Source organism: Ambystoma mexicanum, chromosome 10 (assembly GCF_040938575.1).
Source record: "Ambystoma mexicanum isolate Mex_15411 chromosome 10, UKY_AmexF1_1, whole genome shotgun sequence".
Lineage (NCBI taxonomy): Eukaryota > Metazoa > Chordata > Amphibia > Caudata > Ambystomatidae > Ambystoma > Ambystoma mexicanum.
This window is the reverse complement of record NC_090932.1, coordinates 334,315,333-334,335,310: the sequence shown is the minus strand read 5'-3', so window position 1 is coordinate 334,335,310 and position 19,978 is coordinate 334,315,333. Positions and strand designations below refer to the sequence as shown.

At 50.7% G+C, this 19,978-nt stretch overlaps 1 protein-coding gene across 1 annotated transcript in view; it reads right to left on the bottom strand.

Moving 5' to 3' along the window:
- The window catches only part of PLPP5 (phospholipid phosphatase 5), a 266,283-nt gene that overhangs the window by 99,398 nt on the left and 146,907 nt on the right, over window positions 1–19,978 (bottom strand). The window contains exon 7 of the mRNA XM_069617937.1: window positions 19,459–19,629. Coding sequence (XP_069474038.1) covers window positions 19,459–19,629 — 171 coding nt within the window. The remainder of the gene's footprint in view (window positions 1–19,458; window positions 19,630–19,978) is intronic.

Here is a 19,978-nt window from a genome sequence, read left to right as displayed (position 1 = left end):
TGCAGTGTTAATTGTTGGGAAATGAGCTTACACACATGCGCGCCTGCGCTTAATGCAGATGATAGGGAGAGACAATAGAAAGGGCTGTATATGGTCGAAATATGGGGGATCTTAAGATAGTTACCTGGAATGTCAGGGGGCTCAATACTTACCTGAAAAGGAACAAGATTATGATGTACTTAAGAAGGCAGAAAATAGATATAGCCCTAATACAGGAAACATCTCACGATAGAGAAACAAGCGGTGATACAGAGGAAATGGAGGGGGACTGTCATAGGTGCAACGTACTCAGCTTATGCCAGAGGGGTGATCAACTGGGTGACAGAACACATGTCCCTTTCAAACTGCTACAGACCACAGTGGAGGCGGATGGGAGGATGGTGGCAATAAGGCGACTGATAGAAAATAGAGAAATATGCATTATCAATACATATGCCCCGAACCAGGACACAGTGGCTTACTTGAAGACCCTATATAGCAAAATTAATCCGTACCTGGGGGGGGGGGGCGGTGATATGGGGAGGTGACTTTAACTGCATGTTGGACCCAAGGGTAGACCGGTCAGACAGGAAATCAGACAAACGCACTCCCGCTGCCAGAGCCCTTAAGACTCTGTTGATGGACCTCTGGCTAGAGGATATGTGGAGGTTACACCACCCACACGATAGACAGTATTCGCATTACTCTGCCCCACAAAACTTGTACACACAGTTAGACTATATGTTTGCCTCACAAGAGATGATGGTGGAAATAGTGCGAACAGAGTACAACGCGAGGGTCCTTTTCGTACCACTCGCCATTGGTTTCAACATGGCAAAACCTGCCCCCAAGGGCCAGGATTCCAACGTGGCGACTCAGAGCTGAAGCATTGAGAGACACTGTTCAGGGAGGACCTGAGAGTAGACATTATACTTTGAAAATAATACTGGGAGTGTTGAATATGCTGGCACCCTATGGGAAGCATTTAAGGGGCTGTTGAAAGGATCAGCTATAGCTAAATCCAAAGGGCTAAAGGGAGGCATACTAAGGGAACTGCAGAAGGCAGAGACAAAGCTAGAGACGGTTTTGGGTAAAGGAGGTAACACCCGGGAGGATGCTGATACTATAGACCAAATGCAGCAGGAATGCGCAGGGCACTGGGAGTGATTGTGCAATCTAAACTATAAGAAATACATACAGAGGCAACATGCGGGGGGAGACAAGCCTGGGAGATTGCTAGCATGGCTGTATAAAAGTGAGACCCCCAGACCAACGATCAGAACAGTAGTGGGGGAGAGTGGGCAAATATTGGATAACCAGGAGGGTATGAACAGAGAGTTCCTTGAATATTATAAACGATTGTACAGGGAAGAAGGAGAGGGTGAAAATAGCAAGATAATGGAAACATTAGAGGATACTGGCCTGCCAAAAATAAGTGCTGAAGAGCGAGAGGACCCAGAAGCCCCGATTACATTGGAAGAATTAGAAGCGGTGGTTGAGCAACTACCCACTAGCAAGACTCCGGGAGCGGATGGACTCCCCAGTGAGTTTTACAAAACGTATAGGGAAGAAGTGCTCCCCCCGCTGCTCGCAATGTTAAATGAGGCATTTGAAACAGGGACGCTACCAGAATCCCTGAGAGGCGATCATTATCCCACTCCCCAAACCCAATAAGCCAAGCACAGACTGCGGGACGTATAGACCACTGTCAATGCTGAACCAGGATAGCAAGATACTCACGGCCATGTTGGCAAACAGAAAGAGACAGATTATGAACAGATTAATACACCCTGATCAGTCTGGGTATGTCCCGTGCAGAAGCATATCAGACAATCTCAGACGACTCCACTGAGTCATAGAGCACACAGTAGGGGACTCGAGTGAGATTGCTATTGTATCACTTGATGCAGTGAAGGCCTTTGACTCCGTCAAATGGCCTTGGCTGATGGCAGCTCTAAGAAAATATGGGATGGAGCCCGGGTACCTTAAGTGGGTGAAATTACTGTACAGTTCACCGCTAGCCAGAGTTAAAACGGCAGCGATCATCTCGGAGAGGTGGCAAATTAGTAGGGGCATCAGTCAAGGATGCCCTTGGTCCCCTATGCTGTACATCCTAGCATTGGAACCCCTGGCGATATACTTGAGACAGCAATATGAGGAAGTCAGAATTTACACAAAGGGGGGACGACACCTAATCTCATTATATGCAGATGACATGTTACTATTCTTAAAATACCCTGAGGAAAATCTTCAAATATTCTGGAATTAATGGAGCGATTTGCGTTGCTCTCTGGCATTGCAGTTAATCCCAATAAATCATGTATATTCCCCCTGGGAAGGTATTTAGGGGTCCCGCGAGAACACCTGCCAGTCTTACAAATACCATGGGAGACCACTACTTTCAGATACCTGGGGATTGACATTTATCACACGGTGGATGCAGAATATAAACACAACACTGAGAAAGCGATAGTGAACATAGAAAATAGCATGAGGGTTTGGACGATGGGGAGGGGGGCGTTGTTGAAGAGGGTTGTGTTGCCTAGGGTATTACATTTTTTTGGGAACCTACCATACATGATACCAAAGTGTTTCTTTGTCAAACTCCAGGACATATGCAGGGGCTTTATTTGACATGGAACTAGGAACAGAATTGCCTTGTGGAAGTTAAAAAAACGCGTATGAGGGGGTATGAAATTGCATAATTTTGAGAACTATTACTTGGCTAGTCAACTGCAATACGTCGTCAAATGGCTAACGGAAGACTCGACATCAGAGTCCAGATTGTTGAGATCTGAGTGTGCCCCATTTTTTCTGAAAGAAGTGATATGGCTGCCCAAATCTGAGCTAAAAGGGCACCCAGGAATGTTGGGATTGGGATGGAAGATATGGTGCAAAGCTTGTCAGGCCATGGAGAACCCAACCCTGTGTTCCCCTCAAGTGCCGCTAGTGGCATTGACTGGAGGGTACATGCAACTAAGGAAAACAATTTGCATGTATTGGGAACGGGATAACCGCGGTGGGAGACATATGGCAGATGGGGGAGTAAAAGAATTTGGGGTACTGGCAGAGGTAACAGGTCTACATGTAGGGAAGTATATTACTTATACTAGAATGGTACGGCGGATTAGAGAGACATGGTCTGAAATAGTACTGGAAGATCAACCGGACGCCGCCATAGAAACGATATATGATATAGCAGAAGGAGGGCATGAGGTTTCTCGTATCTACGAGTTGCTGATGTCCAGGGTGGGAAAAGAAGTGGTCCAATTAAGACAAGATTGGGAAGAGGAAACAGGGGAACTCATGAGCGATGGGCTATGGGAGAGGGCTCAGGGGTACCATAAAAAAGTGTCCAGGAACGCTAAACTGCAACAAATACAGCTATATGTAACCCACAGGGCATACAGAGGATAGCACGGATTAAGAACGCCTGACGACAAACATGCCCCAAATGCAGGGAAGAAAATGCACGGATGACACATTTGTTTTGGAAATAGGGAAGTTCTGGGTAGAAGTAGCCCACCGATTACATGTGAAGGAGATCAAGCTGAACGTGGAATCAGTGTGGGCATGCATAGGGGGGTTCCCTAGAATGCGCCAATTTAAACATGTGAGCAAGCTTAAGGACTTGGCATACATACTTGCCAACGCAGAATTGCTATGGGGTGGAAGGAATGCAACAGACCGAGGGTAGAAGTTTGGTGGGGTGACTTCCAGAGATGGACCGAAGCTGAAACGGCAGTGTGGCAAGAAGCGGGAAGTAGGAGAGGGGAGGAGGAAGTAGAAACCATGACCCCCTGGAAACACTTAGTGGCCACGTTGTATGGGTCCACCCAGGATTATTTAAGTGACCCGGGGACTGTTGAGAGTACGGAAGAGGAGGTTCCCCCGAAGGAAAGAGAAGCAGGACGTGAAGTGGAGTAGGCTCGAGTTGGGGGAAGGTAAAGGTTAAGCGGTAAATATGTAAAGATAAGTACATGATGCTTAAGTGTTATGATAACTACTGCTGTTTTGTTGAATGTTGATTGTTGTAAAAACCAATAAAACTGATTTATAAAAGAAAATATGAAGAGTTTGCATGTTCCCCTGGTTCTGGCTTTCCGAATTCAAGTTCTGTGGAGGTATCAACCCCACTAGTTGTTTGCAAGTTCTCATATAGATGTCGAGGGCTTGATGGGCGTCGAGGGCCTGGCGGGCATCAAAAGCACCGCTGGCATCGAAGGTGTCGATGGCGTCAACAACCTTGACTTCTACCTAGGTCTTGTGTAATCCTTAGATTTTTCGGATCAAGGCCTTGAGGGCTCCCGATGCTGTTCAGAACTTTTACCCGGGGTTGAGGGCGTGCAGGTTTTTGGACAAGACCTTTCCTGTCTGGCTTCTTTCGAAGGCTCGGTAGGAGCATAGATTTGTTTTTCGAATTTATTTAACATTTCCACCCTGAAGGCTTCCCATTCAGCCAGTGTTGATCTTTTTGTAGGGCAAGCAACCCTCTCGGGGAAGTGTCAGACGAAGAAGCCAAGGAGGGCAACCATCGGTCCCTTCTCTTCAATTTCTTCAAAGACCAAGAAGAGTGGTGGGAACCACTCCTCGACCTAGATTGCTTGGCCTTCTTCCTCCGAGAAGAGTCACCTCTCGACTCGTCAGTCGAAGGCCTAGCAGGTCGGGTAGGTGACTTTTTGGGGATTTTTCCTACCTTAAGTTTCCGCTTCCGTATCCTCAAGGCTTTTCCTGTCATGGATTGGCACTTGGAACAATTGGAGGTATCATGGCCCTCACAGAGGCACCACAGGCAGTCACGATGTGGGTTAATATGAGACATCTTTGACCCGCAGTCGAGGCATTTCTTGAACCTGGACTTCGCCCATGGCGGTGTCAAAGAAGAAGACATAATTATCGAGGATTTGTAACGTAACGTCACTAGATGAGGCATGCCAAATTTCACTCGAAGCAAACACTGTTCACTGAAAAACAGAACTGTGGCCAACGGGTGCTACACGTGCTATATATACCCTTCGAAGACATCACCCACGATGGAGGCCTTCGAGGGACATCGACTCAATGCAATCGACGCACAGCGCCCTCTGCCGAATTTATTTTCCAAAGCAGCTGAAGCTGGAGAACAAGTGTCAAAGATGAGGAATACAGGAGGGCACAATCCATTCGAATATAAGTTACCCACTGTAGTGACTGACGTACTCCTAGTCCATAGTCCCCTTTCCTCCATAATGTATAGGGGGCGTCCCTCGCTAGGGACGGAAACTGACAATTTTTCACCAGAAAACATTTCTTTCCCCTTTCAATTTAGATGCGCGGGGGTGCGGCCCCAGGAGCATGAACTCCCTTTACTCCACCCTCTGCCTCCACACCTCAGTCCCAGTTGACGCGTTGGCTAGATTAAACTGCCTAACAATGTTGCTTTTTGAGGGGGAAGGATGGTGGGACGTATGGAGGAATGGGGACTATGGACTAGGAGTATGTTAGTCAATACAGTGAGTAACTTATAATTACTCCCGTCCCCTTTCCTCGATAATGTATGGGCAATTACCACTGATTGAAGCCCCAGGGAGGTGAGACGTCGAAAATCTTTAAGAGAACAGGTCCCTCAGGACCGCTGCTTGCCCGAAAGCTGTGTCCAATCGTATAGTGCCATCTAGACAATAGTGCTTGCAGAAAGCTGAGGGGGTAGCCCAGGTAGTCACAATGCTGATAGCTTGCCAAGGCACATGCTGCTGAAAGGCGACTGCCGTTGCTTTGGCCCAGACTGCACGTGTGTGAAGATTTGCTGGCACCTTCTTTTGCTGAACCTTGCAGGCCTCATAAATGGGCGTGACCATCCACCTGGCTATAGAGGCCTTTGATGCCTGGCCGCCCGGCCTTGGCCCACCGAAGATGATGAATGACGAATCAGACTTGTGGAAGCCCCTTGTCCAGTCGAGGTAGAATTTGAGGGCTCTCCTGACATGCAGACAGTGTAATACCTTTTCCGCCTGGTCTTTTGAGTTAGGTAAGAAAGTTTGTAGGACTATCTCCTCGTTGAGATGGAACACAGACATGAAGGATGAGTGCAGTCCACCACCTTGTCGCGTTGGAACGTGGTATAGGGTTCAGAGGCCACTAGGGCCTGCACTTCGCTAACCCTACGCGCCGAGGTAAGGCCCACTAGGAGCGCTGTCTTGATCGTGTCCAATCTGATGTCAACGGACGCCATGGGCTCAACTAGTATATGCGCCATGGCTCCCAGAACCACGTTGATGTCCCAGACTGGGTGTGGGCGTTTGATAAGGGGGCCTACAACCTCGTCAGCCCTGCCAGATGCCTCTTGACCACTGGGTTGGAAGTGGAGAATGTTCCATTGTCTGAATTTTTGTATGCACCTTTGGCAGCTAGGTAGGTACAGCATGTGTCAACCTGAACCCCTGACCCTGCCAGGTGTGCCGAGAACGATGGCACCTGATACAGTATGCACGTCAGTGGGTCTATTCCTCTTTCTTTGGCCCAGAAGCAAAACCTGGCGCATTTGCTCCTGTATTGTTTCATGATGGAGTCACTAATTGCCTTTTGAATGATCTCTAGATTGTACTGAGGCAATGTGGAGGTGCTGCATGGTTAAATGCTCAGGAACCAGGCTGCTAGGGTTACCCTCTCTGGGGAGGTGAGAACCACTGCCCCCACATGCTCGGGGAGGAGCAGCATCCCCCTACTGGGAGAGGCATAGGGCCCAACAGCGAGAGCCATAGGAGTTCTGAAAACCATGGCCTGGCCAGCCACTGCAGAGCTATCAAGATTAGGCGCAAGTGTGATGATTCTCTGATCTTGCAGATGACTCAGTGGATTAGTGAGGTTGGTGAAAATGCATAAACCCACATCCCGCTCCATTCAAAATGTAAGGCATCCCCCAGCGATCCTGCACCCTGTCCTAGCCATGAGGCAAACTGTTGACATCACTAGTTCTGCTCTGTGGCGAACAGGTCTATCTGGGGCTGGCCCCACATCCTGAAGATCTTCAGCAGGACTTGATCGATCGGGAGGGAGTAAACCATAACACTTGGACTAACTGAGCTCCTGCGCCCGCCTGTCGATATCCTGTTAAATCCTTTGGCAGATGACTATGTTAGCAACACGGTGAATGCCATGGGCCTCGCTCTGGCAGGGAACTGGTGGATCTGAGTGCTGTCCGATTGCAGAGTTACTTGTGAGAGCGGAGGGCGAGATGCAGGGAGCACGGCCGCGAGGAGCAATGGGTTGGTGGTGCTTCCCCCGGCTGGGCCGCTAGTGGGTACAGGACTCATTTGGGGCTGGCCAGGAATTCTGGCAGCAGTGCAGTGTGGCACCCAATGGATTGTCTCCAACAGAGGTGAGCACAGGGGGTGGCTGGATCCTCACACACCTCAGGCCTTGGATGATCTTTGGAGTAGTGTAGCGCAGCTGACTGGATGGGCTGGTGAGTGGCTCTGAAATACACACTTTGTAACTTTTGAGTGTGGCGTTATGTTGGATGCCTCTGGAGTGCCGGTCCAGGTTGGGCCTCCTGCTAACTTTGGTACCTGAAGTAACAGCACTGATGTACTGATGACCGCGGCAGTGAGGCAGTGAGGTGCCGATGGTATCCCAGCGAGCATGGATAAAGAACATGTAAAAGACTTTAGTTGTGGATTAACGGTGCCTGTCTGAGCAGAGTGTCTCAAAGGAGAGGGGCTTGATACGCGGGCCTGTGTCGACAACAGTGAGTGGGATTGGTGATGAAACACCGTCTTGTAGCTGCCTGGGTGCCTGCATGCTGTTACAGTTGTCCCATTGACTCATGTTACTTGCAAGACGGAGTTCACACAACTTGCACAGATGATCCCATGCTTTTACCTAATGTGTGTGAGGAGGAAGTTGCATCTTGTGACACCTGCATAAGGAGTTATTGGTGGCTGGTCATTTGTTGTCTGCACCATTCCCCACTTCTGTTTACTAGCCGGGGTTTGGAGCCTGGGTGGGCCTCTTGCTTGATTGAGCCCCTGGACCACTGAGATGGTGAAAGGTCAGCAGCAAAAGCTGGACCACTACGTTGGCAGTAAAGGGAAAAAGCTCAGGTCACTGTAACAGACTGCTGTAGATGCCCCAGCAACAGCATCTGGTGATGGTGTTACCATGTCCCACAGGGAAATGCAAACCTTACAGTGAACTCTGTAATTAATTGGAAGACAACACACGGGAGCCCAAATTAAAGTTTGGAGTCTGCCACAAACAAGGATGTGTGTCCTCTGTATGTAGAATATTTCTGGTGTACAGCAAATTTAGAGTGGGCTATCACCTGTGCACCTCTCTTGCATTGTATATGTGCCTTTTTAAAAATAATTCTATTTTAGGCTGTGTGTAGCTTTACCATCTGTGCACCTCTCTTGCATTGCATCTGTGCCTTTTTAAAAACATTTCGATTTTAGCCTGTTGTGGCTTTAGCATCTGTGCACCTCTCTTGCATTACATCTGTTAGGGAGAATTCACATTCACTGGCTAATTTCCCTTACCTAGTGAGTCCCTCAGCAGCTTTGCTGGATTTCTGGAGCAAATTTTTTCCACTTGATAAGAGTGTGAGCTTTTCCCTCACTTTTACCCATGTTTTGCCATGTGTATTTCATCTGTTTTTGTGATTGTGGGCTCTGGAGTACACCACTTCAGTAGCCCCCTCCTTTTGTGTGTTACACAGCACCTTCAGTGCAGTCACACAGGGTTGTCTTTTCGACTTCCCACCGACTCCATTTCTGGGGCTGACTACGGTCCCCAAGAAAAAGGTAAAGTTGCCATTAACTTTACTTAGTCAGTTAACCACAGATCCAGTACACCCCATCTTATATGGAGTACTGGAAAGGGTTAATCCTTAGCCCTTTTTATCTGTACTTCCTAGAGCATTGTTTCGCTCTTTTAACATTTAGACTTGGCAGGTGGCAGCGGTATCTACCCTAACTTTTCTACCGCGATTATACTACATAAACATGGTATTGTTTTAGGCTATTATATTAGCCTCGAACTTAAACCCGCTTGACCAAATACTTTTTCTTTTGGCTCCGGTCGGGTTTATTCGCCATTTCTTTTTGTTAAAGTCCTTCTTATGTTTTTGCACGGAAAAACCAGGTTTGCCTTCTTTGTTCACTGTCTTTTGGTGGGCTTCTGCCAAGAAGCCCTCCTCTAGGCGCCTGGGTGTCTAGGTGGGCTGAATGTGAGGGAGGGGTGTAGTCACCCCCTGCACAGGGTATCCTAGGAAACCCAAGTCGCACTTTGCCATGATTGGCTGAGGTGGTTGTCCAGGCTGGACAACCCCCCTGCTGCGTGATTGACAGCCAGGCTGTGTGAATGGGGGGTTTTCTCATAAAAGGCAGGACTCTTGGGCTAGAAGTCAGAGTCGCCACTGGAACTACAAGGAACCGAAGAGAAGCGGAGAAGAAGTCGGCTGCTGCAACTATCCCGCCCGGTGAAGCCCTGCTGCAGTCCTAAGCTATCTACCCTTCGACGACCAGAGAAGATCCAGTCCTGAGTCTTCTTCCCTTGAGCCTGGTGGGGATAACCAGCTCATCTTCTACAGCCATAGGATCCTCTTCGTGGTCGAAATCGCTGCACACTGCTGTAGTGGTCCGCATAGCCACCTGAAGAGCCTCTCCTGTTTTTAAGGAGCACACCTTTTATTTACCGTCGCTGCTGCTGGCTTCATCCCTGTGTGGTGCAGACCCCTCCAGACATCCTCCTTCTTGCCGAAGCTCCAGGAAACGTGGGTCTGCAGGAAACTACCAGTAACAACTGCTGTGGCACCAGCTTCTTCACTGAATAAGGTACTGTGTTCTGCTTGAGAAAATGGGGTGAATCCCTTTTTCTCCTCCTACAAGGCTTGCCCTTATCTTCCCTCCTTCTTATAACTTTTGCTTCCTACACTGACAATATCCAAGTACTCCTGGCTACGTTGAATCGTGAACTGTCCGAATGTGTGATCCTCGACAACAGGAACCCGGTTCCACTTGACACTGGCTCCGGCCTATTGACTCTTGAAGTTATGTCCATGAGTGTTCTCTGATTCCGTCTGCCTTGACAAAAGTATTGCCTATGATTTTTGCCCCCAACTCTCTCTGGGTATCTCAGGTGCTAAGGAACAAGTTACATACCTGTAACTGTTCTCCAGCATGGGTCTGGCATGGATTCACATGCTCATGAATATTTCCCGTCGTCAGGCTAAGAATCCTCGGTAAAGAAAAAATCAGTTTCAGTTTTGTTTCTGAACTGTCTTTCTTAGTAGTAACCAATCACTGGTCTCTGGGTCATACTGCCCCCAGCCAATGACTGCCCTCTCCCTAAGCCCCTCCCCTGGCAGCCATCCTCAGATTTGGTAGCACATAAAGTGGCAGTAGGACCAAGTGAAGAGCCGCAGAGGGGTAGGAGGGAGGGTTCGCATGTGAATCCATGCCAGACCCATGCTGGAGAACAACAGTTACAGGTAAGTAACTTGTTCCTTCTCCAGCATGGGGTCTGGCATGGATTCACATACTCATGAATACAGGAATACATAGCAGTACACACATGCACAACCACGGGAGGTGGCAAGGCTCAATATTAAGCATTTCATCAACTCAACATTTAGCATCACTTACCTCCTCATCAGGCCCACCTTCAGGCGAACAGGTTGCGCAGCACTACTTGCCCGACTCTGGACTCCTCCCTGGAATTCCGGTCGACGCAGTATAATCTCGTGAAAGTTTGCCAACCGGTGACAGTGCATGATGCAGCCGGAGAGCCATCTGGAATTGGAAGCCTTCGAGAGGGCCTTTCCTTGGTTCACAGGTCTAAAGTTTACAAACAGCTGTGATGTCCTCCGGAAACTCTTCGTTCTGTCCACATAGAACTTCAGTGCTCTAGCTACATCCAGCGAGTGCAAAGTCCTCTCGGCCGGTGACGAAGGCGATGGGAAGAAAGCAGGTAACACCAAGAGCTAGTTGAAATGGAAGTCCCACGGCACCTTGGGCATGAAGGAGGGGTGCATCCTCAGCACCACCCTCGTATCGTGGAAAGTCAGGTATGGAGGTTTACAGGAGAGGGTCTGGATCTCTCCCACGCGTCGTGCAGAGGTGATGGCCACAGGAAACGCTGTTTTCCACGACAGGAACTTCAATGGTGCAGAATGCAGAGGCTCGGATGGCGGCCGCAGCCTGTTCAGCACCACGTTGAGCTCCCACGCCGGGGCCGGAGCCTTCACCAGCGGGAACATTCAGAACAGTCCCTTCATGAACTCCTTCACCAGGCGATGGGACCATAGAGATGGGCGCCCAGGATTTCTGGTGTAGCAGGAGATAGCCGCCAAATGGATTTTGATGCAGGCATGAGCCAGCCCTGCCTTGGCCAACGACAACAAGTATGGCAGCACTTGAGGGGCCATAATCCGCAGAGGGTTGATCTTCTGTGCGCCGCACCAGACAGAGAACCTCTTCCACTTATGTCCATAGCACCTAAGAGTTGAGGACGCCGTGGCCTTTGCAAGCACCTCCTTGCAGTCCGCCGGGATATCGTACCCTCCAAACTCTAGTGCTGCAGGAGCCAGGCCTGCAAGTTCAGCTACACTGGGTCGTGATGGAGCATGGCGCCTCCTTCTCTGGGCAGGAGATCCGCGTCCATCGACAGCTTGACTGGGGGGGACGCTGACAAGTCCAGAAGGTCCGGGAACCAGATCAGTCTCAGCCACGCCGGTGCGAAGAGGATCATCCTGCACCGGGACATCTTGAGTTGGTTGATGAGTCGCAGCAGCAACAGCAACGGTTGGAACGCGTACAGGAACAGGCCGTCCCAGGGGAATGAGAAGGCATCGCCCATGCCCCCCCGGCTGGGGAAACCTGCTGGCAAACCTCTGGCACTTGGTGTTTGTCGCTGTCGCGAATAGGTCGATCTGGGGATTGCCCTATCGTTGGAAGAGTAGATCCACTTGATCCTGACGCAGTTCCCACTCGTGGCACGAGCACAGCTGAGTGAGTCGGCAATGGTGTTCTTTATTCCTGCCAGATGAAAGGGTACCAGAAACATCCCCTGGGCGACGGCCCAGTGCCACAGATCCTGGGCCTCCTTGGATAGGGCTGGGGATCTGGTGCCTCCCTGCTTCCGGATGTAGAACATCGTGGTGGTGTTGTCGGTGAATATCCTCACTACCTTGCCCTTGAGGGACGGGAGGAACGATCTGGGAGCCCAGAACACAGCTCGGAGCTCCAGGATGTTGATATGTAGTGACCTCTCCTCCGGGAGCCAAAGGCCTCTTGCGTGGAGATCTCCGTTGTGCACTCCCCACCCCTCCAGGGAGGCATCCGTCGTCACCGTCTCCTGATGCGCCGGGGTCTGGAAGTCTGCACCCGCCGGCAGATGCGTGCAGGCGCCCCACCACCCGATCGCCTGGCAGAAGGCCTTGTTGAGCGGGATCCTGTCTTCGGAGCTGCCCGCCGCTTGCATCCACCGGGTGTCGAGGAACTCTTGCAGTGGTCGCATCCGCACTCTGCACAGGCGCACTAGGTAGATGCACGAGGACATCATGCCGAGAAGGGACTTGATGGACCTCACCCTGGCCACATCCATGACCAACAGCCGCTGCACCTTGCCCATGATGGGATTAAAAAATGAGGGCTCCTGGTTGGGAGCCTATTCTACCCAGGAGGGTTAGTAGGGAACAATAATTACAATTGAATAGGTTCAAGAAAAATAGGTGCTGTCAGAATACTCCTGTTTTTTTGTCACCCTCTGCATAAAGAAAGAATAAATGTTTTCAAACTCTGTTGTAGAATCAATCTTATTCTTTATCTAAAGTTGTACAGTTCAATATAAAATGGACGCTCCAGAGTTAACATCAAAAAAAGAGGGAGGTCATTGCCCTGAAGTACAGAAAATATTTACATCACACGGAGCCAAAAGTTTTTCGGTAAAACAACCATTTTGTGTGTGCAAGACAAAATCAAATTCAAATTTCATTTGTCATGAAGTTCACATGAAAATAGCAAACATATAGACAGTTGGACATTTACAACATCACTTAAACATTTCAACAAAAACAAGTCATTTTCTCTGTGTAAAGCAGCATGAATATACTGCAGTTGGGAATAGTGCGTCTACACCACAGTGTTTCAGCCGTTTCTAGGTGGGCTTAATATGCCACATCTGGTATACGGCCTTCATCAGGACGGGGGTCTATACTGTATGATGTCTGCGCTATGGGTGTATTAATTCCAAAGGTTCTGTTATTTGAAAGTTGTATAAGCCACAAGGGCTGATCTCTGTCTGGTCCTCTCAACTGGAGGTGAAATTTCACTTTTAAATGAGCCTAGTTTCTCTTTTCTTTCAAGTAGCCCAGCGGACAAAAACCTGTCAGGGTGCAGGACCTGCTCGCAGTCTGCCGCTGTAGCGTTCGAACCGCTGAGTCATTTACGATTCACGGAGACCTGACTGACGCCTTAAGCCCACCTAGAAACGTCTGAAACACCATGGTGTAGACACTCTATGCCCAAATGCAGTATATTCATGCTGCTTTACACAGAGAAAATGACTTGTTGAAGGTAACCATCCAGAACTTCTGGGCCTTGATGTACTTGTTTAAACGACGAAGGTCCAGGATGGGTCGCCAACCGCCGGTCTTCTTTCTTACGAGGAAGTACTGCGAGTACACACCGGAGCTTCTTTGGGACGAGCTTGATTGCTCCTTTCTTCAGCATTGCCCTTACTTCCAGCAGCAGCTGGGGGACGTGGTTATCCTTCCTGGCCACGGGTGGAATGCGGGGGCACTTCTTTAGAAACTCGAGAGTGTGCCCGCGGGCCAGGGCATCCAGCACCCATCGTTCGGTGGAGATTGACTCCCACATGCTGACGAACTTCGCCAGCCGGCCTCCCACTGAGGTGCTCAGGTGGGGGCCCAATACTATGGCTGGTTCAGTCCTGCTTGGCAGCGGCCTTGCCACCTTGGCCTCCTTGGCGACAACAAGATCCTCCTGACTTGCCTCTGTAGGCCTCCTGCGACGAGGAGCGGGCCGCCTGGCGGTACGCCGAGGAGCTGGCGCCGAATCCTTTGCAGGCACCTTGCTTGCCTCCAGAGTTCCGAAAGGGCAGCCGTTGTTGCTGCAAAACCCCCAAAGCCCAGGCCGTCTCTGTATCGGTCTTGATGGCCTGCAGCGATTTGTCCACTGTCTTGCCAAATAGGTTATTCCCGTCGAAGGGCATGTCCAAAACTCTGGTTTGCACATCCTGGCGGAAATCGGTCGCCTTGAGCCAACCACGCCGTCGAAGACAAACACCGTTGCCCAACTGGCGGAAGCTGGTGTCAGCAATGTCCGTAGCCACCGTTATGGCGTGGTCCGATGCCACCTCGCCCTCCTGCAGGATCTCTAGGGCCTCCGCCCTCTTGTCGTCCGGGAGGAAGTTCTTAAGCTATCTTAAACCAAAGCTCCCTGTCATAGCGGGCCACAATCGCTAAGGCGTTGGCCGCTTTAATCGTCGTCGTTGCCGACGAGATGACCCGTCGTCCCATGGCGTCCAGTTTCTTCCTCTCGTCGTCCGGGGGTGAGGTGGAAGACGAAGCCGTAGCCCCTGATGCCTTCTTCTTGGCCGCCGCCGAGACGACCGAATCTGGGGTCGGCTGAGCCCTAAGGCACAGAGGGGCGGAATCTGGGACCCGGTACTTCTTCTCGTACCGGTCTCTCTTGGCAGGAGTCGTGGACGGGTTCTTCAGGAGCAACAGCCCTTCGTCCCAGATGTCGTCTAGTAACGGGACCGAGAGGACCGTCTTCCGTTTGGTCTCACGCCGTTGATAGAGGAAAACTTCCTTCTTCTGTTTTTCGAGGCACAGCGCAAAGAGCTCGGATGCCCTGGCAATCGTGGCGTGGAAGGAGCCAATTTCATCGGGCGTGGAGGCCAGCGGAAGTGGTGGTGTTGGAAGGTCCATCCCGTCGTCACCACCGTCGTCATCCGTCCCCATCGTGGCCGTCTCCGTTCCAGTGTCTTCCCTCAGATCAGGGGAAGGGGATGAAGGCTGTGAGGGCCGCGCCGGCTGGAAGGGCGGGGGGGGTGAACTCTTCTCTGCTTGCTTGGGGGGCTCCCCGACGGGCCAGGTTCCGCTGGATCGTCCGTTGGGGGTAAGGGCAACCTGGTCCTTATCTCCATACATAAGGCCTGGATCGCCATCAAGATGACTCCTGAGTTGTCCTGAGGTTCGGGTACTGGCTGCGACGAGCACGACGGTTGGGGAGTGGAATCCTCTGTCTCCACGGGAACCTCGCCGGCACCACCATCGCTCTCTTCGTCCGCCTCGTCGGGATACCTCCCGTGGGACCGGACCTCTGCGAACTTCTTGTTGAGGATCTTCACGACCCCAGCCAGCTCCTCCTCAGAGGCTGAATCCGTGTCCGTGATGGCCACCGTCCCCCCTCTTTTTCCACCGGGGGTCTTATCGATGGGCTGAAAAGAGGATTCCCGCCGCGGTGGCAGGGAAAATCTGGGCCCGAGGTCGCCTCCACTGGGGTAGCCTCCACAGGCTTCGCCAGGGCCGCCACGACCCCCTCGATAGAGGCCTTAGCCGGGTGAATCAAGGCCTTCACGACTTTAGGTGCGCTTGAGGCCTTCACCTTGTGGGGAGGGTCACCGCCTCGCTCCCCCTTTGCTGTTTCCGTCGGGATCGACCGGGGCTTCTCCAGAAGCTTACCCGGGTTCTCCGATTTCCTCTTCCCCGAGCCAGAGCGTTGGCTCGTGGTTGATGGCGTCGGTGAAAGCGCGCCCTGCCTGGCAGCCGAGGAGCCCGACCGTTCGGCGCTCCCAGTGCCCGCGCACTGGTGGTGCTTAGCCTTTTGTTGGGCTACCGTCGCCGGAGCGCCCTCAAAGGACTTAGAAGACCGCTCTGACCTCTTTTTCTTCTCACCTGCTGGGCTCTTTCCTTCCAGCCAGTTGGTGAGGCGGATACGCTGATCCTTCATGGTCCGTTCCGACAAGTTCTTGCAAAACGCACAGTCCTTCGTGCAAGCAGTAGAGGCATCTAGAATGCTCGTACTCCTTGAAGACATTCTGCAATCCGCATACAGGGCAGTTCCTGAACAGCTTGGATCCGGGCGTCTAGTTTCCTTTGTCCTGGGCCATGTCCACGGGGTAGGCCTCAAGGTCTTCTGGAATCCTCCAAAAGCATAACTCAACGAGAACTTCGCCGTTGAGGGGCGTAGAACAATCCGAAACGGGCCGGCGTTGACCCGAAGTACAAACGGTGGAGCTTGAGGCTCGATTGACCGAAAAAATGAGATTAAACTCTTTGAAAAATCGCAAAACGCGGTGAGTTATAGCACGAGGACTCCCAACACTTGAACGTACAGTAAAAATCTGAGGATGGCTGCCAGGGGAGGGGCTTAGGGGAAGGGCAGTAATTGGCTGGGGGCAGTATGACGCCGAGACTAGTGATTGGTTACTACTAAGAAAGACATTTCAGAAACAAAACTGAAACCAATTTTTTCTTTACCGAGGATTCCCAGCCTGACGACGGGGAATATTCATGAGCATGTGAATCCATGCCAGACCCCATGCTGGAGAAGTGTGTTTTTGCCCCGGGAACATTTCTTGCCGCAGATACACATTTCTTTAGTAAGACCGAACTGTCATTACTGTCAAAAAGTGATCGCATATGTATTCCCGGTAACATCTTTTGTTTCACGGTAACGTCTTTTGTTTCTGTGGCCTTGTTCATGTTGGTAGAGCGGGCCAGGTCCTCCGTCTTCACTGGGTCTGCAGTCAGGTTTAGGATTTTAGACTTATGCCTGTTGATTTTTAGGCCGGAGATGGCCCTGAAGTGGTCTGATTCCCCCAAGAGGGCTGGAAGGGATTGGTCTGGGTCTGACAGGGCCAGGAGCATATTGTCCGCGAAGGCCATCGTTTTCTGTTCCCCTCCTCCCATTTGTATGCCTTTTATTTGTTGCGATTCTCATAATTTTATCAGCAGTGGTTCCAGAAAGATTGCATATAGGAGTAGTGAGAGCGGACATCCCCGTTTTGTACCTCTTGTTAGAGATATTTGGGTCGACAATATGCCATTCAGTGAGTTCCTCATCGTGGGTGTTTTGTAGTTGGCTTTAATCATCTGCATATATACCTGTCCGAATCCCATGCGTTCCATTGTGTGCAATAGTTGCGTACATTCGACACTGTCAAAAGCCTCCTCTGCATCCAATGATACCAGAATCGCTGGAATTTGGACATGTTAGGACCTCCGCCAGGACCCCACCTCTGGCTGTTCCTTCTGAGTTTGAGGGATGCCTAGGTACTCTGCCAATCGCACCAGCCAATCATGGAAGTCCCTCACTGAGGATAAGGTATCTGGATCGTCCTCTTAGTCCATGTCCGCTTGATCTGTGGCAACCTGGGGGTCCGCTGGACTAGTCGGCGGCACCGACAGTGCCACCGTAGCTTGGGGTGGCGCAGGCAGTGGGGAGAGAGTCTCCACACTTGGCTACATGGGTGATGGTGTCTGTGGAGGTGGGGAACTCACTGCCACCACTGGAGGGGCTGGCTGCAGCTGTACTGGAGCCAAAGGCTGTGCGGGTATGGGTGGAAGCATCACTTTAATAAGCCCCTTCAGTATGCAACCCATTTGGGCAACTTCATCAACATGAGGAATTTGTTGAAGAAACTTTCCTCACACTCTGGGGACGTGCGTTCTTGCGTGAGCCCAACAGCATAACTGGCGTGTAGGGCTGTGCTCTTCCCACGCATTGCTTACCGTGCATGTAATATGCCTCGGCATAGCGCCCCAGCCCTGAGGTCCCTGGGTATGAAGTGCACCAGGATACGTGAGGGGTGACCATGGTGGACCATTCCACCCTGGGAGTGAAGTCTGGCCTGTAATGTTCGTTGGAGTGGCGCGTGTCCTCACGCACAAACATTTTGACAGGCTGCACCTCCATCTTATCCTGGCCCAAACCACACTGGGGTTGTGAGCCTGGTACGGAACTGGATTTGTCCTCTACCTGTTTGCTGGACTTTGTAGGTTCGGGCCTCCTCTGCACCTCAGGCGTGGGCCTGGTAAGCTGATTGCCCCCAGACATGGAGCCGGTGGTGCTACTGCATGTAGGCGCCCCCTCAGGCATAGGCCTGGTACTAAGGCCGAGCTATTCAGGAGATTTCCCAGTACAAGAGTCGACTGGCCCTTCAGCGGTGGGAGCGGGAGGACCTGTGGACCCCTCCGCCATTAGGTCGGTAGCTCAATGAGCTTCGATGCCCTGGCTCGTGGCGGGACCTAAGAGGCCCCGCCCGCTAGGTTGCTTCCCAGGGAAGGAATTGCCTTTGTGGGTGCGTGGTGAACAGAATACTTATCTTGGCCTTCATCTTCCCACACACGTACTCCTTGATATGCTCTGGAGGAGACCTGGAGAACAGCTCCCTCCATCTCGCGAGCCGGTTCTTGAGTGACAGGGGAGTAAGGGCGTTGCATGGCAAACAGCCGTCCTAGCCGCAGTCGTCGCTAAGGCAGCGGAGGCAGAGCGCCTGCGGGTCCGATGTCGGAAAGGATCAGTTGCAGGAAGGGCACCTACTATAGCCCGCTGGGGCCAACATGCGCCGGGGAGGGGTGAGGCACCGGAGGCCAGTTGAAATTAAAGTACCTAAGAATTCATAAGAAAATATTGGGACCAAGATCACAAGGGAAGATGTTAGACATGCGTGGAATTATGTGGGGCGCGAGGGGAAAGGGCCTCAACCACAGAGTTGGTGAAGCAGATCCCCTCCTGTCGACGCAGAAAAGAGGACCGAGGTGTTGCGCCGGAGGGCGGAGTCAAGGGAGCACATAACTCCCGGAGCCATGCTTCTGCATGCAACTAAATTTATAGGGGAAATAAATGTTTTCTGGTGCAAGAGGTTCAGTTTGCGTCCCGAGAGAGGTACGCCCCTATACATTATGGAGGAGAGGGGACGGGACGTAGGAGTAATATAGGGACATTACTTGCTAGGACAATAAGCACTATGTTTTGGAACGAAATGCAGATGCCAGCTTTCAGCCAACAGGCAGAACAAGATTAGGAACATAATGTTGGAAGAGTTTTATCAATAAAGATTGGGAAAGCAAGGGAAATAGTGTGAGTTATGAAGAGACTTTGTGCAATATTTTGAAAGTTAGTTGGATGTGATAAAGTGATCGATTTATTGTATGTATGCCAGCATAACATAACGTTGGCTATGTTTTTCTTTCCCTTTCCAGGCTTTGCCTGTGACATGCAAAATAAATATAAAACAGAGTAGCAATATATTTATTTAGAGGGCAGCAATCATCAAAAGTGGAGACAGAACAAAAATGATGCCGCCAGTTAAAATACCAAATGACATTTGCAGGGTTTCAAATGTGCCTGCCAACATCAGTGAGTACGGCACTTTCCAACACTTAAGACAATAAATATAACTCACTGGTAAAAGGACAATCCCTGAGCAGAAAGAAATGAGAATCTCAGGGGGACAAACGCAACTCACCTTGCCAATGATGCTTGTAATCACAGGTGCGTGACAACGCAATAACAATGGCGAAGAGAAGTGGTGTTAAGAAAGCACAGAGTCTCCATGCTCTCCCCCGGCCACTTGGTGAGAAGCAGTGCAACTTTCCCGCAATGTAGAAGGCCATGAATCCCAGGCCAGCAAAGGCAACTGAAAGAAAGCAACAGAAAGTACAAACGTCTGCAAGAATAAGCAATTACTCATATTAGGATTTTCCTGGTTTTTGATTTGTACAGGTTTGTACAGGCATCTTTTTAAGCAACAGAAACTTTTGGACGAAGAAAACTGTCCATTAGAACTAGACGGCAGTCTCATGTTAATAAAATTATTGGTCTATTTTTAAGAAATAAAATAGAAAGGTTGATGTATGTATTAGCCAGGAGTAAACATTTCAAGTTGCAAGCTACTTGTCAGCACACCATTTCCTACTCACCAAGATTCCATTTTTTACTGGCAAGTGCAAAGTTTGCGCCCTGTGTTAGCTATTGACTTGGACAAG